The sequence below is a fragment of the Tetrao urogallus genome (genome assembly GCF_951394365.1).
Source record: "Tetrao urogallus genome assembly, chromosome: 1".
NCBI classification, from domain to species: Eukaryota; Metazoa; Chordata; class Aves; order Galliformes; family Phasianidae; genus Tetrao; species Tetrao urogallus.
Genome location: NC_136813.1, coordinates 171,686,938 through 171,712,778, shown reverse-complemented (window position 1 = coordinate 171,712,778; position 25,841 = coordinate 171,686,938). Strand labels below are relative to the sequence as shown.

Here is a 25,841-nt window from a genome sequence, read left to right as displayed (position 1 = left end):
GCTGGTGGAGGGTCCTGCTGTGGAAACTGGAGGCTGGTACTGGTCATAGAGGCTATGGGGAAGTCATTGCTCATTATGTGTCCTGAATTCCTCAGCATAGGATATACTACCAGCAAAGCAAAATGACTGATGATTGTAAAGTAAAATAATAGTAATAATAAAGGCATTTCTGTAATGATGTATTTTAAAAAGCTTTAAAAAGGTCTGGAGAATGCTGTACTGAAGGGAGCTAATTGTTTACAAAAATTCAGTAATCCAAAGAGAGAGCAAACTATGACTAAGGAGACTCAAAGTTGCCATTAAAGCTATTTGGACTACGACATATAATTGGAATGCATAAAAATAGTCTAATTTATAAAAGATTGCACTTTGTGTGCTAAAATCTAGAGGGATTAAACTGGACGAAAATGTTCATTAATCTTTTTGGTGAAGCGTTGCCGTCTGATGTGTAACCAGCTGGGTGATTATTAAATTTAAAGAAGGATTTAAGATTCAGAATGCATTTTGAAGCTTTTATGTAGAACTTTTCTACCAACACCATGAATTGATCACTCTTGTGAAAAATTAATCAAGGAAAATGTATTGTTGCTTTTTGTCACAAAAAGATTACACTTTATAATGGGGAAAAGATGAGTCAGTATTTATGATAAAGGCTGACATTTTAAGAAAGTTTTATTGGAATGAAAATACTGACATTGCTACACTTTTCAGCTATATTGTACATGCCAATAGCCTGGGGGAGTAACAGATCTGTATTGCCTTTAGACCCTCTTCCAGAATAGAAATTGTTATAATGTGAGCATGGCTTTAAGATAAAAGTCTAGACATAACATATTTGAAGTGTAAAACCAAAACAAACAATTCCTGAGGTACTCCATGTTCATGATGCATTGCTCCTCCCTGCATTTTTATTCAAATCCTATTATTCATGCCTTCCTCCTAGAATAGAAGCACTGAAGTACAGGTTCTTTTCTGAGAGAAGGAGGTAATTTCTGTAACATCAAATGTGTTTCTGTCACAAAGCAAATGCTGTCTTTTGTAACAGCTTGTATATAAAATCGACTTTGCCATTCAGTTCTTTTTCTCCCAGAATCTTTCGAGGTCTTCTGTTTGGCTAGTTGAGAAACTTCTGGAAAGCATTCACACCGCTTGAGTTGAGATGCTTGTAGCACAGTGTGGACAGTGAATCTTTCCAGGCCCCCATGTCCTCATTGTGGAGAGAGCGAGGCTCCTTCAGAGCAGAACCCACATTAGGAAGTCTGAATTGCCTCGTGGCTGAATATGTCCTTTCCTAGCACAAGGAAAGGCGTCTAACATGGATGAATAACATAGTGAAGCATGGAGTAGCAATTCCTGCCCGTATTCTCCTCTGAATGGTTCCTTTCTCTTAGTATATAAGTACAGAGAGAGACATCATTCTAATACTTTCATTTTTCTCTTTACTGAGTGTTTAGCATTGCTACATTGCAAACTAGATGGAGTTTTATTCCTTTAATCTTCCTTTGGTTTGCATCTCTTCTTTTTTTGTCTCCTATCCCACTGTTTTTGTTGCCTACACCAGTTTTGACCTTCTTTTCTTCTGCTCAACATATTTTCTATTACTTTCATTATTTCAGTGATGACGGGACTTTCTAATTGATTTTTTTTAGCTCTAAACATATAGTGGTATAACCAGGCAATTGTTGTCCCCCAACTTTTGTTTCATACAGGAGACAACAGCTACAGAAAACCTATCTTTTTGGCGTTGGGAAGGAAGTACTCAGTTTTGTGGTTCTTTCTCAGAGATCTTGGCCACTTCTACACATTACAACTAATTCTCAGAAATACTCTTAAAATGATTTTACCCTTCATGAGCTGTGAAAGAAATTTTTTCCTGAAGTGGAAAGAAGGTGAGTTTAAACATATGTGTGTTGCTCCCTTAAGTCTCGGGAATTACAGTAGGAAAAAGATCATACATGAACATACAAGACAACACCATTTAACCCAGCAAGACTCACAAGGGGTTGTGCAGAGCTACTCTGTCTTGTTTCCCAGTGACTACCCTAAGCAGTACTCATGCAGTGTCAGTTCTTTGCTTGTTTCCTTAGAGCCCACTAAGTGAACTCAACCCTTCTTGCCCAGCACTACCGCTTCTGCTCCCCAAAATATATAAACCACCAAAACTATAGGGAAGGAGAGTGCCAGGTTACTTGCTTATCTTTCAGAAAGCCCCAGGTAGTTGAATGTAGTGCCACTTCTGTCAGGTGCAGTCCCATTTCTAAGAGTTTGCTGACACTTTTTGGTTGCTGAAACAGAGACAGATAAACAATTCATGGGATGACCTTTCGAGCAGCTCTGGCCCAATTTCTGTTTGCTCATTTGTTTTTTCTCAGCATTCAGCTGCACAGGAAGAATATTTAAATCACAAATCAAGAAAATGATCCTGGCAAGTAAAAGTTATACTTTGAGACAGTGTGCTTTTTAAAAATGAAAGTAGTGAGGTATTGTGGTGGAGTACAGGGACTGAGTCACAGTGTATCTATACTGACTATGTGCTGCCTGGTACCTTGTTTAAAAACAGCTAGATAGGAGGTTGTTCATTCAAACAGAAAGCTATTAATCCATACTTGGGTGAAAATGATTAGTGCAGAAGAGCATTAATAGTAATAGAGAAATTAAAAAGACGATTCTTTTAGTCTCTGACCAAATGAGCCCTGTGCAACACCAGTGATAAAAGCTGTCACTTACCTAAATTCCACTTTTCAGTCAAGTGGAATAAAATTTAGAACCACAGTTACTCTAGAGGAATAGTCAGTGATGTGAAGGAATGCTTTCTTGTCTTCAGTGTACTTTCCCACTTGTCTGAGTTCTTCTCAAAGTTAATGGAAGGAATTGGATCATATGCCTGCGATCTAGAAGGATTGTGTCCTTAGAGATGAATGCTATCCTAAGAAATAAATGATGTTTTCTAACTGTATTTTGGATAGCACTGAACAGCAAAAAATCAGCAAACTGAGGAGTTCCTTAGCAAGTCAGATGGAAATATGGACTATTGATTTTGAACAGCTGTGGATTTTTCTCAAGTGTGTTTATCAATTCCTAATGCTTGCTGAATTTCACTTACTGACCATGAAAGCATGCTTTGACAAGATGGAGTTTTGCAAATGATTTCTTTGCCAAGTAGAAGGTGATGGATATAACCAAAAGCAGTGAGCATGTTGTGGCCTTGCACAGTGGAAGAAATTCCTTCCATAGTTAAGGGAAACCTTGGCTCTGTGTCTCCGAAGTAAACTTGTTTTATATCTACTTTAATTTCCGAGTCTAGATTTGGTAACTTCTCTGGCTTGATTTGTTGGTTTCCCCTTGTTACTTGATCAAGTTTATACCGATATCTTTCTGCTTGCCAAAGTTCTTCCAGTATTAGTAATAGTGCCAGTAGGACGCTCCTGGTTTCCTTTCTCAGGCCTATTAGGGCCTATTCTGCTACTATGAAGTTCTGATAGGGAATGGGGCACATATTTCAGGCATTGATCTTCCAGGGCCCCATTTTATTAATTGGCCATATGCGTGGGTGACTTTTTTTTTCCCAGTTACTTGTATGATACCTAACTCAAGCCAAGGTAAGCAGAAATATGAAACTAGAGAGCTAGAAAGATGCCTCTCTCTCATTCAGATGGCTTACGGTTTCCAGCTCTAGCAAGGTCACAGTCAGGGTTTCAGTGTCTATGCACGTCTTCTGTTCTGGTTACGAAAGCTAAGCTTCTCACCAGGCTCCCTCCTTAAGTTTTCTAAAGATGTAAAATTAGTTAAATCTCTTCTTCATGCCAGCAGTTCTTTCAGTAAAGAAGAGATGGTCCAGCTACCTTCGAATTAAAGATTTTTTTCTTCCTTAGACATGAAAATTTATTTTTTACATTTCAAGGCATCCCCCAATTTGACTTGCAAGTAGACCAGTGTTTTCTTCAGAGTTTCAAACTTTCTCGCTCCCTTTGGCATTGTGTGCTGCTGAGTATAAAATATTTTCATTGGTGTTCATGTTCTGTATCAGTCAGTACATTAGAAAGAGGGTGATCAAGCATTTAGTAGGTAGTTCAGGTTTCTTGTGACATACTGTCAGTCACTTCAAGGTCACCTCTTCTTGTCGGACTGAAAGCCGGAGTGCCAGTTTTGTCTATGAAAAGTTGACCTCAGTGGCACTGGATCCACTGTGTACAAATCCGCTCTTTCTTCCCTATCTGAGGGTCTTGAGAAACATCTATACCTCTTGCTTTTTTTAGCAAAAGGCTGCTGCTGGATGGAAAAGCCTAAACTTGTATGGAAACTGCTCAGTCTCAGATTACATTTATACGTTTCTTTCCACAGTTATGTAGGAATGATGAAAGGACCAAAGTGATGTGATTTCAGACCTCATGGTGTCATACTTACAACATCCTAGGCAGGAGGAAGGCAATATGCAGTGCAAACAGCGTTTTCCACCTGGCAGTCTATCAGTAGATGTCACAGTCCTAGCACTCAGAACTATTAAGTGTTCTTTTAACTGAAGGTTGCCTTTTACAGTCTTACACATTTCAACAAAGCAAGCATCACAACAATTTGAAATGTGCAGATCTATTTCTGTAGACCTTTTACCTGTGTGTGAGCTAATTTCTCACTGCCATGGTCAACTGGCAAATCAGAAGTCATTTTTATGTATATGAATACCCTCATGCAGAGTCAAGCCTCTAGCATGAAGATGCTCAAGCCTCATCTTTGGGAAGGGGATATGTTGCAACACTTTTGTCTGCTGATGTTGAATATTCTGTTGTGGATCAGCCTCTGCAGATCTGGAGCAGTGCTAACATATACTGCCTGTGTGAGCAGAGTACCACAGGATGGAAGCTGGACCTCTTTGGTACATGCAGTTTTCTTTGGAAACAGTTCTTCTCCAGAGTACTGGTACCACCCAAGGGCCAGCACTGTGTCCCTCAACACACTTCAGACAGCCAGTGAGCTCTGAGGCTTCGATATCCTTTAGTACAAGGAGAGACTGGACTTTTAAAGATAATACAGTGGTGATTCTAGCAGGCAGAACTATTACTGCTTGCTCCACAAGTAAGCTAGAACTGTTATCATATAGGCAACACTACATAATTTACTGTGTCTCACCAGGATGTAAAAACTGTTGTCAGCCTTGAAAGGAGGACAAAATATGCTTGTTCCACAACGGCATCTAGACAAGTTTAACGAATGAATCCAGAAAAAAATAAAATGGCTTCTGGTTGAAATAGTTTTTCAGTTTTTTATGTTGGTTGTCACTGCAGCTGCGTTTGTGTTATGCCCCAGGCACAAACACTGCATTGCGTGAGCCTGTGAAATGTGTGCCTATCAGGAGCAGAAATGCAAGAACACTTGGACAGCTGCTTGTGCCAATTTGAAAAGGAAGACAAAGAAACAAGTATTGTACAGTGGTGTGTAATATGCTTACAAGCATCTAAGCCTAGAGAAGTAGCATGTGCTTCCGTTTGCAAGAGGTTTTTTTGGACTGCTGGTGCTATGGGACATGACCAATGTGTTGCTATGCTTTGAAGACCTGAAGTAAACAAGGTGAAACCTCTAAAAATTTTAGCTTGGGATGGTTTTTGGAAACTCTACACTTTATAAGAAAATATCATTGCTTAATACACTCCACAATGATAGGAGACATGGTATTAAAAATGGAGGAAAACAGTGAAATGAAGATTATGCCTCTTCGGCCAAGGATTGTCCATCAGTGTAAATTTAGTTTCCTTTTATTACTTCCGTGTAATGTCATCTTCAGCAGAGTTTGAAAACAAACAAATTTCCTGTTTTTTTCTTAATTTAATACTTTTGTACTAAAACATTCTTTTCACTGACTTTGGCAATATTGTATCATGTACTATACTTACCTGTGCAGAGTCCCATGATTAAGAAAATAATGACAGAATTACTTAAATGGAGAAATACTGCATGGAGAGTATTTCTGGGGAGTGAATAGGAAGGAGAGAAGGAGGAAGAAGAATGGCAAGCTAGTATCATTTTAAGGATTTAAAACCATGTAAAAATACGTCTGATTTCAAAATACGAGCACATCTCAATATGTAGCTCAATTCTCACTGAAGTTCAGCAAGCAATAGTTATTAAAAAGTAATAGTTAAAGCGTATTGGTAACTGTCTCTTTGTAGAATATAAATCCTGTGGCTAATCAATGGCTAATGCAGTAATTCCAGCCCACTAGCATAAAAAACAGCAAATGTGTGCTATTAGATATACTAAAGTACTGCACAAAATATTATTTTGGGTCAAAAATCTTGTGTAGTCTGACAATGCAGATCATTTGTAGGTGATGACACCTAATCTAAAAAAACACTTCACAGTGTTTTGAGGTATTTAAATTTCTTTCCAGACTCTCAGGAAGCACTGAGCACAGGGAGACCAGCATGTCTGGAACAGTGTTTTTCCTGCAGCTCTAGGGTATAGCAGCAAGCATGTTGGTTACAATCAATGTTAGTTACTTCTAGGCAAATGACTTGGTTTCTAAAGTCTGTTGTGGAAGTTGTTTGGGCTGTCAGAAATGTTTTGCGCCTTCATCAAACTTCCTCCAGAAGCCAGAGCTGTGCTTTGTAGAGTTGAATAAAGCAAAACAGCTGAGCAGTGTATAAGCTGGTCCCAGAGAACATCATTCATGGTAATGAGTGAAGTGGGGAATATCTTTTATTGAATGTGGAGCAGGGAGGGCTTTGAAAAGCAGGTGAGAGCTGTTGGCTGTGATGGGAGTTACTTATGAGCTTGTGGGGGGAGGAGGGGGTTGTGGCTTTGAGAAGCTGCTGCAGTAGCTGCCAAGAGCAAAGGTGCCAGCTGAGTGCAACACAGGAACACGGTTATGCTAACTGGTGTATGTGAAGGCTGACTGAACATTGAGACTGTTGTTTTAATGTTGCTTTCTTTTGTGAGAAGTGTCCCGACTCCAGACTTTCTGCTTAATCTTTTGTTAATTGTTGCTTGCTTAATGTTCTTCAGATTTCTTCCTTTTACAGACCTAACTCAACCATTAAACTGCTGGAGGAAACCCTTATAATGTGATTCCTGCTCCGTAATACTTAAATACTTACAATGTTTTTATCAGCTGATCATACTACAAATCAAGTCTTAGGCTCTGTGAGTTCTGTGAACTTTGTGCTGCTTCTCAAAACAAATATAATTTTGCCATGAATAACAGTCATACTTTTTCCTTGACTTTTGCTTTTATTATAAGTTCAAGGAGTACATTGGTAACTTCAGCACATAGGAAGAATACATCAGAAAAGCACATCAGAAACCTAAAAAGTATCCACAAATGTGCATTCCCTGGACTTCCATCAAAGTCGTTTTTACCTTTACAAAGTCCTTTTGTTCAGTCTTTGATAAAAAGAAGTGCTTCTGTTCATTTGCATTTTTAAATTTTAATTTCCAATAGTATATGGTTAGTATTCGTATAGTTCTAGCTTTGTTTCAAGTTGGCTTAAAATAAAATAATTTAAAAAATCCTCTAATACAAGAATGACTCCTTAAGGACAAAAAGCTCTGTTATACTTCTGTATCTGATAGATTGGGATTTCCTGAAGAAATCCGAGAAAGATTTTTAAGTGGCAGCTAGCAGGCTATTTTTTCTAATGTGTAAGAAAGAGAATATTATATAAAAAGGTTCATTTTTAACATTAGAGCATTTTATGGATACTCCAAACCCCAGCTGCAGTCCATTGGGATGGAAAAATGAATTGCAGATGGATAATAACTACTCAGGTGGCCCATCAGTCTCATGAGGTAGTGTAGGGTGGACAGTGTTTGACATTTCCACAGAAATTCACTTGTAATTTGTGTGTGGAATACCATTTAAAAACTCTGGGTATGCTTGAAAGATAGAATTCATGATGCTTTAAACTTTTAAGATTTATGTGGGCGCGCTGATGTTCAACAACTGTAGGATTAAAGTATTGCATATTAAGTAGCAGAGGCAAACGCATAGAAGAGGCAGCTCTACTTTGGAGACAGTGAGTCCATCCTCACTGCAGCTGCTCCTGAGGAAGGGGATGAACTTGACCAATGTCTGCAGATAAGAGGAAAGCATGGGTGAGCCCAGCCATGGGCAGGCTTGGCCGCGGTGTCGTTGTGTCTGTACCACAACGGCCAGAAAATGGACTACTGTTTCCTCAGCACTTCTTTCTAATGATACCAGCAGATCCAAGAGAACAGCATGGAGCTCTGTCGAGGTGGGTCAGGTGGGTGTTAGGAAAAGGCTCTTCACCACAGGATGGTTGAACACTGGCACAGGCTCAACAAGGCAGTGGTCACAGCCTTCTGGAGCTCAAGAAGCATTTGGACATTGCTCTCAGAAATATGGTGTGAATTTTGAATGCACCTGTATGGAACCAGGAGTTGGACCTGGTGATCTGTGTCGGTCCCTTCTGTGACTATGATTTCTTACAGCTCTGTGAGGCCACTTTGCTTTGCTGAGCTTTAGCTGTCTGTGGTAGGAATGAAACCTGGATGTAACTGGGGCTTGGAGAAGAGAAGCCAAACCGTCCCTGCACTGCTGTCTTGATGGTCCCCATCCTGCTTTGATCACAGGTCTGTGGGCTGGCAGGTGCTCAGCTGAGCGTTTTATTCCATGTTGGGAAGAGGAAAGGGTGAAAATTGGCTTGTGATGGAGTCACTGGAAGAACTTCGCTGTCAAAGAGCACGTCTAGATTGGGGGTGTCTCCTGAGCAGCAGCACAGCGCTACTTGCAACTCCTTAACAAGCCTCAGGAGGCCAAGAGAAATGAAGGCATGGAATAAGTAAGGAGAGACAGTGTATTTTTACAAGCAAATCAAGTTTGCAACAGCAAATGGAGCAGTTGGTGGGATCACATATAACTGTCCAAGTATAGGTAATATAAAATTTACTGTGCTTCTCAGTAGTGCAGAAGATACAATTAGAGATATGATTAGCAATATGAAAAACAAAGATATTTTATGATTAATTTGTAATGGCAAGAAAGTAACTGTAACCACAGAAGTAGGAAGGTACCAGGACTACTGAGTGAACCATTATAAAGAGCCCCTGTTGGTGTAAAATGGCTGTGGTGTTTTATTCCGCCAAGTACTGTACTGTGCTAGAACATGCAGGAGAAAGCTGTTACCTAACCTGAACTGTGTGTCATAAAAAAGGTGATAAAGAAGGCGGTTCAGATGATGTCTGGCCTGTCTAGAAGTTTACTGTTCCAGAGGTTCAGTGTGCGTTTTGAGCTGCAGCCACCTTTTCCATGAGATCCACACTGAGCCCTGGCTGTTAAGGTGTAGGACGTGACTTGTGTGTAAATGCAATCTCTACAGAACTACAAGAACAGCAGTGACTGTCAAAAATGAAGAATTTCCAGCTGCCTTTGTGGCTAACGAAGTGCCAACGCTGCTTTACCTAATGAAGAGGAGAACCTCAGTGTGGTTGCACTAGAGGAAGATGCACAGGGGACAACTGTGTATGAGTAAGGAATTTCCAGGCTGGTAAATCAATTTTTTTGGTCTTTCTATGCCTTCTCAGTACCCGTTTGAGTTTTTAAAGATTAAAGGAAGTTTTGCTTAAATGAAATCCTATACTTTGCTGCTACACACAACTTGTACTCAAAGCGTAAGGAGTAAGTTATAGCTGAGTTCAGTTTGTCTCCAGAATGGTCAGTTCTGTGCTGAAGAAGGTATATCATTAAAACGTATTTGATTTTATTACATAAAATGAGGCTTTTTTATTTCACAGCACCTGATAGAGCACAAATAAATATATGTGGTGTTCTGCAGCACCCCAGATTTGTACTATTAACAACTTTTTGTGACTAAAAATATTGGGGCTTTGCTTGTTACGTTTTACTTCAGAAGAGAATGTTCAGTTTGGGTTAAAAATCATAATGCACATATATAAATATTTCCCTTTTGAGATAAGGTATCATTTTGGAGTGCATTTTTTGTTTGTTTTTGCAATCCTTTGTTTAAAAAATTTGGAGATGGGGCTTACATCACTTTTTTTCTTTTCTTTTCTTTATCAAGTCTTTTCTCAGTTTCCTTCCTGAGAATTAAAAATAAATGAATAAGTAATTTGATTAGTGCATTGCCAGCTAGTATGGTGCCTAGAGCTGAATGAGGTGCTACTGAGAGAACTGCTATATAAGCAAGTAGCTGGAAGGTTCTTCTTCAGTGCTATGTGAAGCAGGCAAAATGTTATTTGTTAGTAATAGCATCATTTATACAAACTGGTAGAAACTTCACAGATGTTTACAGATGTTGTATTAGGATTCTTTTTTGGGCTGAAAAGACAATCTTAATAAAAAAAGCCACTATCTGTGAATTCCAAATAAAATAAAATATGTATAAAAGTGGGTAATGTGGGGCCTTATAGACCTCATATGCAGTTCTTTTATAGAGAAAAGGCAGACTGACTGCAGTTGAGTTTACCCAGACTCTTCTGTATACAGTTTACGATTTTCCTGAGCTTTACAGTAGGCAAAAAGATTATCACGTTTGTGTTGCTCACAAATATAATTAGTTAGATTTAGTGCAATATTTCATAATTATGTGTTAGAAGATGTAAAATCAGTCCTTTAATATTTCCAATGCTCAAGTTGTAGTTACTCCCAAATTATGTTTTTTCGTTTCTAAACAGAAATACACTTTTATTGTGGCTATCTACTGTTAAAGAGTATTTTGAATTAGGCTTTTTACTAGCATGTGCAACAGTTGAAATTTTGTAAGTATAATTACTGGGTAAGAAGGGAGTTTAAACCATACTTCAGTAGATACATTTAAAAGATTGTTACTGTAATTGTAAGGAAAGATGAATTTGAGGCATTTTTTTGTTTTGTGTCAACTTTTAATTCCTTACCTTGATGTCTTTGAACGGCTATGATATGATATTAGCTGTCAAGATGGTATGTATGGCTCTGTCCAGGAGTATATATAGATAGATAGATATAGATATTGTGAATTGAAATAGTTTCTCAAGACAGATGAACCATCAAAACATGCTTTTACCTTTTTTTTTTTTTTTTTCCCTGAAATGTTCTGTGTTAAGAGAGCATTTCTTTTTGGTGTTTGGTAGTTTGTGGGTAACAGAGTGCTGATGGTGACTTAGATTCAAGGAGTCAGTAATGATACTAAAAGTTCAAGTTGTGACTGTCAGAGACTATCACCCCAGAATTTCTCTGAGGAGATCCAGAATACAGTGACAGAACATGAAATCATAGACTCATAGAATGGCGTGGGTTGAAAAGGACCCTGCTGTGTGCAGGGTCACCAACCAGCAGACCAGGCTGCCCAGAGCCACATCCAGCCTGGCCTCGAATGCCTCCAGGGATGGGGCATCCACAGCCTCCTTGGGCAACCTGTTCCAGTGTGTCACCATATTCTGAGTGAAATGAAATATGAAATGCTTCATTAGAAACTTTGGCTCTTATCAAATTATTTCTAAATAATATGAGGGTTTGGGAAGTTCCTGGCTGATCTGTCAAATACGTTTCCCAGTCAGAATAGTTTTCTTTGTTCCTACAATAACTATTTGTTATTTTCCGTTTTACATTCAAACCTTTAATGTTGTTTTTTTTTCTTTCCAAACATTTGAGATAACATTTTAGCACTGGAATGATTATTTAATTGGAAATAAGTTCCATGATCAGACAATCCAAATACGGGATTAAAAGGAAGAACAGCTGACAATTCAGTGAATGTGCTTAATTACTGTTTTGCTTTAGAGATATGTATCAACACAGATATTTTCCCTGTTGGAGGTGATTATGCAAATAATCCTGTAAGAGCTTATGTATTTCATTGCGAAAACAAATGATGTCAAGAGAGAACTGCCAGTGATGTAAAGCATGCATGTATCCTGACTTGCATGCTCAGCCAAGGTTCTGGAGCCATGATAGCTCAGCCAGATGAGATTTGTGTAGTGCTGGTGGAAACAGTGCTGTTAGCAAGAAAACATTCTCCAAACAGGAATGCTTTGTAAACTTGTATGTAGAAGAAGAAAAAAGCAGGTGCAAAACATTTCAGAAAAACTATAAAACTGAGGAAACAAATGTCGAGAAATACAGCTGAAGCCAAAGATGTTACAGTTAATGTGAAGCATTCCCAATGTCTTTCTGGAACAGGAATAAAAGTAATTTAGTAATTTTTCAATGTGTCTTTTTGTGTCAAATTAGAAGCACATATGGTACACTCCTAACTGAATTTTCATTCACTTATGATTTTCTGTTGCAAATAATGGCTTAACGATGCAATATCTATTAAAATATTGTTTTTTAAGTATATCAAATACAAATGGTTCATTTTAAAGATTGTTACATTTCACGATCCCCAGGAAAAAAACTGTGCTAAGTTGCCACTTAAACTGAAGCTTTAGGTCATGTGGGTTCCTTTTAAGAACCCACCCAGATACTATTAGTGGTATTGTTCACCCCTTGGGTTTATACTTTGAGCAGTTTCCTGCAATCACACCAGATATTTTGCTAAAGTAGTATCTTGGAATAACTTCAGATTAATTAATGCAAATACAGTTCACAAACAAAACTCTTTAGAAGTGAGTATTTTAAGGTAACGTGTGTCATTGTTAGCATGCTTGCTTCTATCATATATATTTAAGCAACTGAAAGAGGCTGTATTGCAGGCATTTTCTAGTTGACTGGCAGCATCAATATTGATGACTCTTGAAAACGTGAATTATGTACATTCTTTCAAATGATGTTAATTGTGATCAAATTGCTTCATATTTTTGGAAGATGTGTTTTGTTTTTTATTGATCTTGAAGCTCTTTTTTCTTACTTATTATGTGATTTGTTTGTATTTTGTATTTGCACATACCTATATAAAAATCTGTTTTGCCTGACATTTTGTTGGTGTTGCAGACAACAAATGCTACAATACTGTTACCATTTCATGGGTAAATATTGGAGAAAAAAAAAAAAAAGACAACAGATTTTTCCTGCCATTTCTTAGAAAAACAACTTCCAAATCAAAAATAAAAATTTATGAATTAATCTGAATAAATCTGGTTCATAAATCAAGTGCTAGTGGCTTTTTAGCCGCTGCATTCTGAATTGTTTTGAATAATATATTATTCAAATAATATAATATACGTAAAGAAGGCTGTAAGAGGTGATGATCTCAGAGTGTGTGCTTAGCATTTTTTTAATTAGAGTGGTCCAGTTATGGTAGTGATGCATAAGGTTATGCGGCCTTTGTTAAACATTCCTGGGGAGGGGCAAAAGCCTGTAAGTTTTCTGAATTTTATTCTTTATTCTGCATCTGCTTTTTCTCAATAGCTATGCAAACTAACATGATAGAGGATAAGATACTATTTATGAAGAAAATAAAATAGCTCAGTTTGTCTGAAGTCATCTACTTTAAATATTTGTCTGTTTTCTTTCCAGGTAAGCTTTGGAAGAATTTTAATTTATTGTAATTGTAGGCTGTTGAAATATGGAAAAGGTTAATATCCTGGTACTAGTTTGTGTTGATAAGTTTTATTGTCAAGTGGAATTTCAGACTATTGTTTGTTTTGAAATGAAATTCAATGTTTGTATAGCATTTTGAGGAAATTAATATTGACATTAATTGATAATAACCATGTCAACTCCCTTTGTGGATAAAAGTTCAACCTTAGATACTTGTATTTTCAGAGAAAGGAAATTTAGCATGCTGCAGATAGAGCACTAAATGTGATTGGCAGATTTTGTTGCTGTTTTATGGTTTAGGACCAAGTTCTTTTAGGTTTGATCTGCACCCTTCAGTACAACATCAATTAGAGTATCTGTTGAAATATTTATGTTTAAGTAGCTGCGTTTTACAAAATCTACAGAGAAAAGATGTATCAAAAAGCACTGAGGCTTTTAAACTGTTTTTCTTGACCCAGCCCTTGTACTGGGCTTAGCTTGTAGCTGCTCCCCTGCTCTTCTGGTTTCTTTTCAAAACGAAGCACAGGAGCACATGAAGTTGTTTGTTAGGTGCGCTGTCATCCATCATGTGAAATTTAGAGTCAAAGCTTTACTGTGCTGTGATCTGCATTACATTTTAGTAGCTTCTGGTTAATAAAATTTTTACCTGAAAATGCATGGTTATCATAGAATCACGGAATGGCTTGGGCTGGAAGGGACCTTAATGATCATCTCGTTCCAACCCCCTGCTGTGGGTAGAGTTGTCACCCACAAAATCAAGCACTAAATCAAGTTGTTGAAGGCCCCATCCAACCTTGCCGTGGAATATCTCCAAAGATGGGCCATCCACAGCTTCACTGGTCAGCCTGCATGTTCGTGGCTCACCATCCTCTGAGTAAGGAATTTCCACCTAACATTGTACCTCAATCTCCTCCCTTTTAGTTTAAAGCTGTTCCCCCTCGTCCTATCATTATCTGCTCATATAAACAGTCAGTATTCCTCCTGTTTGTAAGATCCTTTCAAATAATGGAAGGCTGCAGTTAGGTCTCCCCAAAGCTTTTTCTTGCACGGGCTGAACAAGCCCAACTCCCTCAGCTCTTCTTCGTAGGGGAGGTGCTCTAGTGCTCTGATCATCCTCATGGCCCTCCAGAAAGGCTATCTCTTCTTCCATTTCACAGTGTCTGCTGAAGAAAGCAAACAGGCAGAAAGGTGATGAGAAGGAAATATGCTCAGACCACATGCCGTCCTGTCTATTCTTTGTGTTTCAGCTGTGCTTCAGTGAGGCACCCAAGCTCTTCCCCCGCACTCAAGTACAGCAGGGCCCCGACCCATTTTCTTCTGCTGTGGGAAGCCACCTGCTTTTTTCCTCTTCAATGCCATAAGGCAGTTTATGCCTTGTGCCAGGCACAAGTTGGTTGTTTACACTGATGATCAGGTGACAGCCATCCTCTTCTTAGCTGTGTTTAATAGAAGAACAGTTTTGTGAGACTTGCTGCTATAAATCATTTGGCCAGACACTGGCTGGAGAGGCTGAGCTTGCCAAGGTCCATGTTAGAAGAAGAAAGAGTTGGGTGCAACTGTCCTTCAACAGTGAAAAACTCCCACACATTGCTGATACTCATTTAGTCAATTTGCTGGCGAAATTTGCTGTCCTATCTTATATATGCATACTTAGGAGGGTTTTTGTTGGCTTTTTTTTCATTGCTTTTTTTTTTTTTTTTTTTTTTAAACACGTCAAATTCCATACTCTGTCCCCAGCATTATATCTGCAGTAGTGGAACCAGATTCTGCACTTCTAAGTGCTTCTTCTCTGTTGGTTTTGATTGCAGTATTTCTCTAGCATAAGAGGTTGGTTTTTTTTCTGGATTTCTGTTTCCTTCCATGAAATTCTTAACTGTCTAAAAGATGTTTTTTTTCACTCATGATACTGCCAAGTTGTGAGACAGTGTGGCTTCTTCATGCGTACCTTGCATATATCTGCAGACTTCTGTGGTTTTAATGGAGGAAAGATAAGTGTAATCATGTAGGTAAGTTTTAAACTAGCTGCCATTAATTCAAACTTCATTCTAGCTTAATGATTGTAGCATACCTTAAAACCCAACTAGTTTAATAGAGAAACATTTTTTGAACATGTTTAGTTTTTTTATGAAAATATATCAACCTTTGCTTGTGTATCTGCTCCCTGCAAAACCATTTTAAGTAGAAACAAAAGATTAGTTTGTAATAATAATCCCTTCCTTTGTTTTGCACTTGTGTTTATTTCTAATGTCTGTATTTTTTTGTGTCTCTTTTCTCTTTTTTGCAAAAGGTGTTTCTCAAGAGTGACCGGGTTGCAAGAATGGTTCACAGTGGAGGATGTTCTGCAAACGACTTTAGAGATGTTTTTAAGAAAAACATAGAGAAGAGAGTCCGAAGTTTGCCGGAAATTGATGGATTAAGCAAAGAGACAGTATTAAGTTCTTGGCTAGCCAAGTATGATGCCATATACAGGGGAGAAGAGGACTTCTGCAAACAGCCAAATAGAATGGCCTTAAGTGCTGTATCGGAGCTGATTCTGAGCAAGGAACAGCTTTATGAAATGTTTCAGCAGATTCTAGGGATCAAAAAGTTGGAACATCAGTTGATTTATAATGCCTGCCAAGTAAGTACTGGTGTCACTCGGTTCTGTTGTGTTCAAAATCTCTCACCCCCAACCCCTGCCAACAGGTAGAGCGTCTCACCTTCAGTTTTAAATGCATCCCCATACTTCAAGGAAGTGAAACCACTCAGGAGGGAATCTTTGCACAATTTGGTCACTGGAGGACACTTTGGAAAAAGTGTGTATAGTACTTTTGCTACAGAGATCTCCTGAGACCTTTTACAACTCCAGTGATCTATGTGATTCTGCAGAATGTTCTGTAGCCTTTATACCTGCATATATACCTACATAAACATCTTTATAAGAAATTTGCTGCCATAATTAGATAGATGGTAGATATTGAGTTCAGGATGCCCTTGGCTGTGCAGTGTTGAGAACTCAGCATACTTCTTTGCAAACATCATCTATGAAGCTAATTTGCACTTTTGCTCTGTTGTTCTGCTAGGTAATGGAGATGTTCCCTGTAAATCAGTGAATCAAAAACACTCTATTCAGCAGTCATATTCAGATTTATAGGTATAGTCTATTGCTAACCAGTAGTGTAAATAGTAAAAAGAAGTGTTTCACCTGTCCAATCTTTGCAGTGAGGCGGCAACAAAATAAGCATTAGTTTGTGATGAAAAACCTGAAAAATGCAAGACATTTTTGAAAGTCTCATGACTGACTGGAGCAAATATTTATAGTATTTATAGTTTTTAAACTGAACGCACACAGCTTTCTCACCCATTTTTTAAATAGTGCACCATACTGCAGCTAAGCTGTTTTTTACGTATTACGCTGAAGGTCAGTTTATGACTGTCCTAGTACAGGAACAAGAATGGAATTTGCCTCAGTTTTGTCCCAATTTTTTTTCCATTTGGCTCTTAATTAACATACATGTGTATCGTGAAGCTAACCACTTAGACATGCAAGTTGGTAACAAGGTTCAGAAACACTGAAATCTTAGGGAGTTGTCTTGCTTATTTAATTGGGGGGTTGCATAACAGAACACACAAGCCTAGGATGTTTCAGTTTGGTAAAGACCTCAGGAGGTCATTCAGTCCAGTGTTCTGCTCAGAGCAGGATTAGCTGTGTGTACAGACCAGGATATGCAAGGCTTTTTCCATTCAATTCTTAAAATTGCCAAGAAATCCAGACAGACAGCATGAACTCTTAAGACAACCTACTCCAGTACTTGAAAACATGAAAAATTGACAACTTCTCTACAATTACAACTTATCTTCAGTAGGAGCTGTATGGCCTGTCTGACGATTTCTTAAATCAGGTTTATGTGTCACTGTGAGTAGTCAGAATCTGCTGTTCGTGTTCATTGTGCTAGAGGAACATTAACATGATTGTAGAGCCTCGAATACTAAAACAAATTAACTTCTTCCTTTAGCTTAGAAGCGGTTCTGATGATATGGACTCCTTAGGCTCTTTTGTGTATCTAATTGAAGGCTTCCTGGGTTTGGTTGTTGATTTGTAGGAATTTTGATGCATCAAAACTGGTTGGCTCTCCTGTTCACCAGTTCTCCTCTGTTCTTGCTCCATAACCTATGGAGAAACTGAAACATCACAGCAACTTGTTTTATCTTCTGTCATGGTTGAGTTTTGAACATGGGGTTATTTTCTTTTGTATTTGGTGAATAGTAAAATAGAAATTATTTTACTATTTTATGTATTTATATATAAAATATTTTTATGTTTATATATATATATTGTTTTAGTAAGAAATTATCATGTAGTAGGTAGCAGGTGAGAGGCTGGTTGGCTCTTCTGATAGGCGCGAGGACACAGAGAGGTGAAGAGAAGACTTTACCTCTTTCTGATGTTGAGCTCTGAAGTACATGTTGTTTACCTGAAATTCATATGAATACTGGAGGGAAGAAAGGGAGATGTCTCTTTAGGAGCAGTCATAGAAACATGTACGTAATCAGGAAGAATGAAGTAAGACAGGCTTCAAGCACATGCGCTTCTTGCTTTGGGTTCTAGCTTACTAAGGTTTTCCTTTTCCAGAGAAAGCATGACACTACTTTGCTAAAGCAAAAACTTTCATTTCATACTCCAACAGTGCAGAGTTGCTACCTAACATAAATTTTGTATCTCGTTCTTGTGATTCAATCTAGCACATAGCACACCAAAAGTATGAGGAGAAATCTGTTGCAAAGGAAAAAACAACAGTCATGGCTTTCCCAGGAAGCGTATTGCAGACAACAGCCAGTTCTTATAATGTAGTGCCTCTTCTCCTTTGGCAAAATCCTTTATTCCTCATTAGAATTTTAATAAACTTTTTAGTTTAGAGTGTATTTTAATCCATTCTATTCATAATTCATAGGGTATTTGTAAAAGATGAAATGAAGTTGGACTCCAATTTCAGTTGACATGGCAGTTTTCATTCTCCCCTAGAAGTACCTAGATGTCTTTATATGTAAAAGCTCATTTCTGTTTCCCTTAGCCATTGCTGTTTATAATACTGGAGACTTGCAGATAATGATAATCAATATTGTCTGGGAGCAGTGAGATAAGTGAAAGTCGAAACAGATGTTAAAATTGTATTTTTGATAGAGGTTTTGGTGAGTTGGCTTCTAAACTGCGCTTATAGCAGAGAATCAGATCTTTATGTGAAATACTGAATATTTTGCAGCTCTGAGAAGCACCTGCTCTTAACAGCAAATCTGTACAGTGATAATTTGTGCAGAAAACTCTGTCTTTTTCTTTCCCCTCTTAATTCCTTCCAGCCCTTTGAGAATTCCAGTCTGAAAAATGTCTCACAGCATCGATGATAAGAGTATATTATCCTGCAGCTACAGGGCTGGAAAGCAAAGAAGGATGCTATTTGTAACAGTAGGTGGTATCGTCTGCCAATCTCCTTCTTGTGACTTCTGCACTTTGAAACTTTTTACTGTTTGTCAGCAACCTTTGCTTTCCAGCCTGTACTAAATGGAGTTTTTCTTTAAATCTTAAATCCTTGGGTATCCTGCAGTAGGTCATCAGAAGATTCTGCTAGTACAGGGGTTGTTGGAGGTCCACACAGGTTGCAGGTCTCCGTCCTTTGCGTGCAAGCGATGAGAAACAGTGTTTGTACAATCAACACAAGAATTTAATTGGCAATAAGGTGAATAATGGTAGACCAGCTCTCTGGCATTGTCAGACAACGTGCAGAACTGTGAGAATCTTACGAATTCTTCCTTGAAGACTAGCTTTTTGTCACAATCCGTTGCTGTATGCTAAATGCCTAGACACATCCTTAGGTACTGAACATTAACAGGAGCGTTCACATCAGGACATTAAAGCTTTCTTCTACATCTCCATTTTCAACTTCTGAACTTAGACCAAGGCTAGACCTGCTGCTGAGCACCTACATCTCTCTGTGATGAAAAGACTCAATTTGGAAGTGCTAACACTTTCACCTGATTATTATTTACATTGTGTTGCTTTGATCTGTGTTTTATGATAAAGAAGTGATTGTCAGTTAGTTGGGACTTACTGATCTCCTTGACTTGCTTTTGAGAAGCTTGGCCACAGTGTGTTGTTCTGGTTTCTTTGATTTACAGAGATCAAACATGATAAAGTCCTTTTTTGTCTTTTTTTAATTATTCACTGATGTAGAAGATAACTTTGCAGAAAGTCAATCTGAAAGTCAAAATCTAGCTGCTTTGCAGTCATGCGTTGTTATTGCATCACTTCACCAACTCCAGAATTTGTTTCTTTATCAGGTAAGCCATAAGTCCACACAGAGGTTATTTTATTTTGACACTGCCTTTGTAGCATTCACTTTTTTGTCTGATCTCAAACCCCTTATCTTAGGGGAAGGGTAGGAGCAAAGAAGCATAAGCGAAGAATACTTTTAAGTCACATTTTCTTTTCTGACAGGTAATGAATAATTTTGAGAACACATCTGTTGAGTCTTGCTTGTACTGTCAGTGTTTTGGGAATCAGCCACAAATGATATGGTACTTCACTTCAAGTCATGTTTATCTGTTTTAAAGTCCTGAATTGCTTCTGGTTCACATCCTCTATTACCTATAGCTTTTATGAGATGTATCTCTTTGTGTGTCTAATAATGATAATTATGGACTATATTGTATCTTCTATAATTTTTACAGTTTTAATTTTAAGAAAATTGGTATCAAGTATTTCTCCTGAACCTAAGGCTGCTCTTGGTGTTCAGTATAGATGAATTTTAAAGATTATTTCGCCTAGCAATTTGTTAACATGTATAGCAGTTTGTTAACATCCAATTAGTCATACAGTTTTGAGTAAGTCAAATTAGGGGCAATTTAACCTCATTGTGGCCTTCTTGACTCTCTTGAATGTTTGTAGCTCTTTTCCTTGGCTCGGTAAGATATGGAAAAGTAATGCAGTGATGTCACAAATCACAGATTATCGAAAGGAAATTCACACTACCTCTGCATGTTTTACTTAGAAATTCTTATACCCCATATGAACTATGGGGACAAATGCAACTAGATCAAACATGGAGAATGATACCTTTTAACAGAAAATTTTGGTGTTAACTTTAAGATGTTCTTTATGAAGTAATGAAATCAGTGTTAAGATTGTTTAGGAAGGAATACAAAAAAAAAAAAAAAGAGATTAATTTTTTTTCCTGTCTCAGCTTAAAAATTGTTTAGTCTGTATATTGTAGAGCATGTGATGGTATGCATCTGGGTATTTTTAGTCAGAACAAAAGATGTGGGCTGTGCAACCGGATATTATAACGTAACCAAGGCTTTAGGTGACACATTATCTTTCAGATGATCAATAATGACTGCCGTTACTTATTTTATCATAAATTTTACCTGATACAATACGGTAAACTCTGAAAAATGTTGAGGAGGTCCATTGCTGTAATTTCAAGGTAGCATCAGGTGCTGGATGAATTGTCACTTCTGTCTTATAAGTCCCCTGTAGGATGAAAATATGCTTTTCCCTTCCTAATCTATCCTTATTCCACTGTTTCAAAACATTAAATGTGACATGGTAAATGTGAGCTTGCAGTTTCTGCACAGAAAAACGATGCAATAATGATGTACTGCCTTTCAGAACAGGTCAGTATTTTAAAACTGTTATATGTTTCTGCCAGCCTGAAAGGTATTTTATGCCTTTGATATCAGAAACGTTCAAATGCTAACACTTCAGGCTTGTTCACACATAAACTCTATTGGTTTTGAGTACCTGTAAGTACAAGAATAAATCTTATCTCATGCCCTCCTCTTTACAAAAAATCTACTTTCTGATTGATTTTCCCTTTTCTTTAAGGAAAAAAAAAAAAGATGCAAAAAAAAAAGATGCGCAGCTGTCTGTGCATAAGTGAGTAAAATATTTCAAACAAAATATTTAAATGGAGAAATAGATTGTCTTTTCTTACAGGATTTTAGATTTGGTCTCTTCAGGAGACATCACTCAATTACATGCATGTAGTACTTTCATATGATTTCAGCAGTTTCTGTTACAGTGTTTTTGTTGAGCTGATTCATGCGGCTTTTACCTCAATTTGAGAGACCTTTGGATGTCCTTCTCTAGACAGAAAAGATTTGGTGCTTCAGAAATGAGAGCTGCAACCACAAGTAGTTCTCCTAAGATCAGATCTGAAATGATCTGTCAGAAATCTAGAACTTTGCTGAAAGTATGTCAGACAGGCTTGGATTTTCAGCTTACAAATGTGAGTTTTGGTGAGAAAGGAAATCTTGGAACTTCCAAGTTATTCAACTTTTAGTTCTCATAAACAAAAGTATTTTTTTCCATGATAGCAGAATTTACTTTGAAAGTGTCTGATTGTCCCCAAAGGGTTGATTTGTTCTCATTTCCTCAAATGATGGAAAGAATGATGGAAAGAATATCAAAGCATCCTCAGAAAAGTAATTTACTTTTTAGCATGTTTAAATATCTGACTCTGAATAACATTTAAAAGCCCTGCAAGTTATATAATGGAGAAATACTTTGAAATGTTTTTCTGTGTGCATGAAGGAGTACTGAAAAAATACTAGAGAAAAATAGTGTATTAGCACAGTAGTTGGCTTTTTCAGTACTTGAGGTATTGCAGTGTCCTTGTTACGTTCAGCAAGTGAGTGAGTAAAATTGGCTTTGATATACACATTTAAAAGGAAAACCCGAGTGGAACATCGGACAACTGAGAAAACATGCAGTTTTAATCAATCTTAAGACACCATGGATTTTTCTGTCATAGAGCTGTATATCTGCTACTGTGGCTCCTGTTCTTGCTTTGTGTGAATGAGTTGGACATATACAGTTTTTAGTACCATAAATGACAACCACCAGCAGTCACAGAGTAGTAGATTCACTTGTATTTTCTAGTAGATTTTCTTCTAGGCCTGGTCTCCTGTGTACCTCCTTCCTTGTCACAAGAGGTGAGCCAGGCTTTACTGAGAATCCACAGGCAGCTGCAGAGAGAAGTGAGACGACTACTCCACAGCTTGTCTTGAGCCCACTCTGTGGTTTGAAGTCATTAGTATTGGGATTTTGGCTGCAGATCTTTCTTTGTTTTTGTTTTCCGAACTTCTTTGCCATTCATTGAGTGCAGGAAAGGATCAGCAGAACATAAAAAGATTAGGAAGTTTGCTTTGGCTTTGTAAAGCAGTTTCGTTTAAGCATGTTCTAATTTTACCTACCTCTATATTTCTTTCCCTAAAACACTGCTTTGTAGTCTTGAAGAAGTAATTAATGCTGTTTTGACATTCTCCTGAGTTCCAGATCCAAGTAAGTTAAGCTGCCTCAACACTGGAAGCCAAATATATCCAGCATCTAACCTGCACTTTTATTAACATATCACTGCATTTGACTCATCATGTTTCCAGCTGAGGAAAAAGTTCCTCTGGCTTCATAGTAAGCAATGAAAATAAAGCTCTTCTGCCAGGGAAGAATTGTTGTTTTACATTTTAAAATATAGTTTATTTTTTGTTTTAAAGGAGAGATCCCCTGTCTTCAGCTAAATAAATACCAGACAAATACAGTTGTTACATATATTCTTAGTTCAATTTCCAGGCTGATAACTCAATTTGTTAACACATGTAGCTTACTTGTGCATTTGAATGAATACTCTTAATCAGTCTGAACAAGTTAATGACCGTTTGCATGAATTTGTCACCTGTCCGCTAAGATATGGCAGAATTCTGTATTCCCTTTTTTATTCAAAGTAAAGCAGTTTTGCTTAAAACAGTCACTTCCAATACAAGGATCCATTTGATAATTTAGGTTTGATCCTCTGCAGAGTTTTTCAACAGACATGTCTTCAACTGTTAATGTGAAACCAGCGGAAGCAGCTGAAAAGCCACAAGAAGAGAATGAGCCTATTTTTCTCTCTCTCACGTTCTGGTACAAAATGTCTTTTTCTGAAGCTTAAGTGCTTTTTTTTCCTGTTTCTGAAAATTTTGAGAGATCCCTCTTAGCTCTTCCTTCTTGAGAGTAATATGCCACTTTCTTTACAGCTGACTGCCCAGTTAAGGTTCCTGCACCCCAGTCACTTTGAAAGGGAAACGTAGAGGTAAACTTGAAGATAACCCAGCTGCCATAGAGTATAAACATATTTTGAACAGAAACATTGAAGTACAGCCATGACACAGGATAGACTGTCCTATGCAAGAGTAATTGTGTATGTCAGATATGGCTGAGAGATCTGCAATTCTGTTTGGATATCCCATCTCTAGTTATTTATTATCTAGGAAGGTGCTTTCGTGTTTCTTCTGAAAATGAGAGATCTCTTGGATCATCTTTCTGGCTGTTCTCTGCTGACGCTGTCCTAATATCTTAACTGTAGTCCTTCCTCAGAGTCCACCTCAGACACAGTCTCATCCCAAATGAGGACTGACTAAACAGAAGAGCCAACTTGCAGGGACATGCTGTCATTTATTCCCATATTTTGTGCTACAAGAGTCAAAGACAGTTGTTCATATCATCCAGATTAAGTCTGGTGTCAGTGCCAAGGCTGTCTGCTTTGTGATTAGATGTTTGTCATTTCAAACTTCAGATGTGTTTAAAAGACATTGCCTGTTTCTCTTCTCTATAGGTCTTCTGTGGTAGATTGACCACATTTTAGGTTTTTTCTGCTGTGGTCATGAAAAATTCTTAGGTCAACTGCAGTAGCCTGTTGGGGTTTTTTTGTCAGTTACACAAGTAGAGAGAAGAAAAAATAATTGCCCCTATCAGTCTGAAAACTTACAGCCTGATGGGAAGGGATAAAATAAGAAGAAAGTAAAAACAGAATCTATCTGTACTTTCTGTTGTCTTGGAGTCTGTTTCTTGAGAAGGAAAAAAAAAAATGACTCAAGTATGTTAACTATAAACTGGAAAAATATTGAATAAATATTAATACTGGTTAGACAGGAGAAATCTTTACTTCTAACTACTGTTAAAAGCTGAAGTTTATGCTAAGCTCAAAAACTCTGGGGCTGTAAGAGAAGAAATAGCTTTTTGCAAAGGAAGGAAGGAGTCACTATTAGCCAACCTTCCTTTGGCCACTGAACAAACTGTTTTCATAAGCAGTTATGCAATACCAGGCATCCTAGTGTGGGAATGCTAGGACTACCTGTAAATGAAGGAATAAAATACTGATCTCTGGCTGAGAGTCTGTAAAGGTATGCACAGTTTTCAGGAGCAGCTTTGTTTTATTTCTGTTATAAAATCATGTCTGTCTGACACAGCCTTTTCTTCAGATTGTGTTTTTCCTCAGGGAGACTGGAAACAAAGTAAGATATTATCTGAAACATCTCTCACTCCTTAGGAATGCTTCTTTGCCCGATGTTCTAATTTACTGTATTGAAGCAACTATTATTCTTTACAGATAGATAGCAGGCTTTCTGTAACGAGTGTTTTCTCACCATTTTAATGATAGTAGTTCCCTCCTGTTCCTGTGTTTCCAGGAAAGTGGTATCTGAAAGCTTACGGCTTCTGGCAGCAGGAGAAAATTTTCATGTCTCCCTGCAATTATTAGTCTAGAAAATTCGTTCAGAATTCTGACAGCAGAGGAGGATGAGTGAGTCCTGCTGCGGGAAGAATGCATTCTGGACACGTTAGGTTTGGCAATTGGATTAACACAAAGAGGAAACAAGAAATGTTCATGTTTGGTGACTCCACCTTGTCCCGGACAGATTAATGCATCTGCTAGGTAGACACTTTTATTTGCTTGTCACTTAGGTGCAAGATGTCACACAGACTGCTGAGGGCCATGCAGGCTTCTGGCTACTGTCCCTGGCTGCTCATCTGTGGAAGTACAAATAACATGACTTTGAAGAGCTTAAAAGTTTCCACAAGACTTAGAGCAAAGGTCACAGAATCATCTAGGTTGGAAAAAGCCTTTGGGATCACTGAGTCCAAACATAAGCCTGATCCGTGGAGTCCTATTGCTAAATTGTATTCCTTATGGGTACATTCAAGCCTCTCTTAAATACTTCCAGGGATGAGGTCTCCACTGCTTCCCTGTGCAGGCTGTCCAGAGGTTGCCGAGGGTGACGCATTCAATGTGCAAAACAAGTGAAGCTTTGACTTCTTGGGTTTTGGCACCTTGTTCTAAGAGCTGGTAAGAAGTGATGGAATGAAAACTGACAAAAAGGCACAGACACAGTTGTGGGCAGAATTACTAATGTAATGGAGGATATTAAACAAGGTTTGTCAGGAGTTGGGGAGCTAATTTCAGGATTAAATGAAGAAAAATTACATGTGGAAGAGAGATTTATGACAGAAGGCTTCAGGGGGAGACTATAATATTCCCTCTCAGAAAGGAGAGTGCTTATAAATGTGGTTGCACTAAAACAGAGCATTTGAACAAGAAATCCATTCTCTAGGGAAAGATCAGAATGG

General features: G+C 37.9%; 1 protein-coding gene across 7 annotated transcripts in view; it reads left to right on the top strand.

The window, feature by feature from the left end:
- Positions 1–25,841, top strand: part of CADPS2 (calcium dependent secretion activator 2) — a gene marked incomplete at both ends in the record, with an annotated part of 304,052 nt that overhangs the window by 83,750 nt on the left and 194,461 nt on the right. For all 7 annotated transcript variants that reach the window (XM_079548166.1, XM_079548165.1, XM_079548162.1 and 4 more), the window contains one exon: positions 15,717–16,049. In XM_079548166.1, the coding sequence (XP_079404292.1) occupies positions 15,717–16,049 (333 nt within the window). The remainder of the gene's footprint in view (positions 1–15,716; positions 16,050–25,841) is intronic.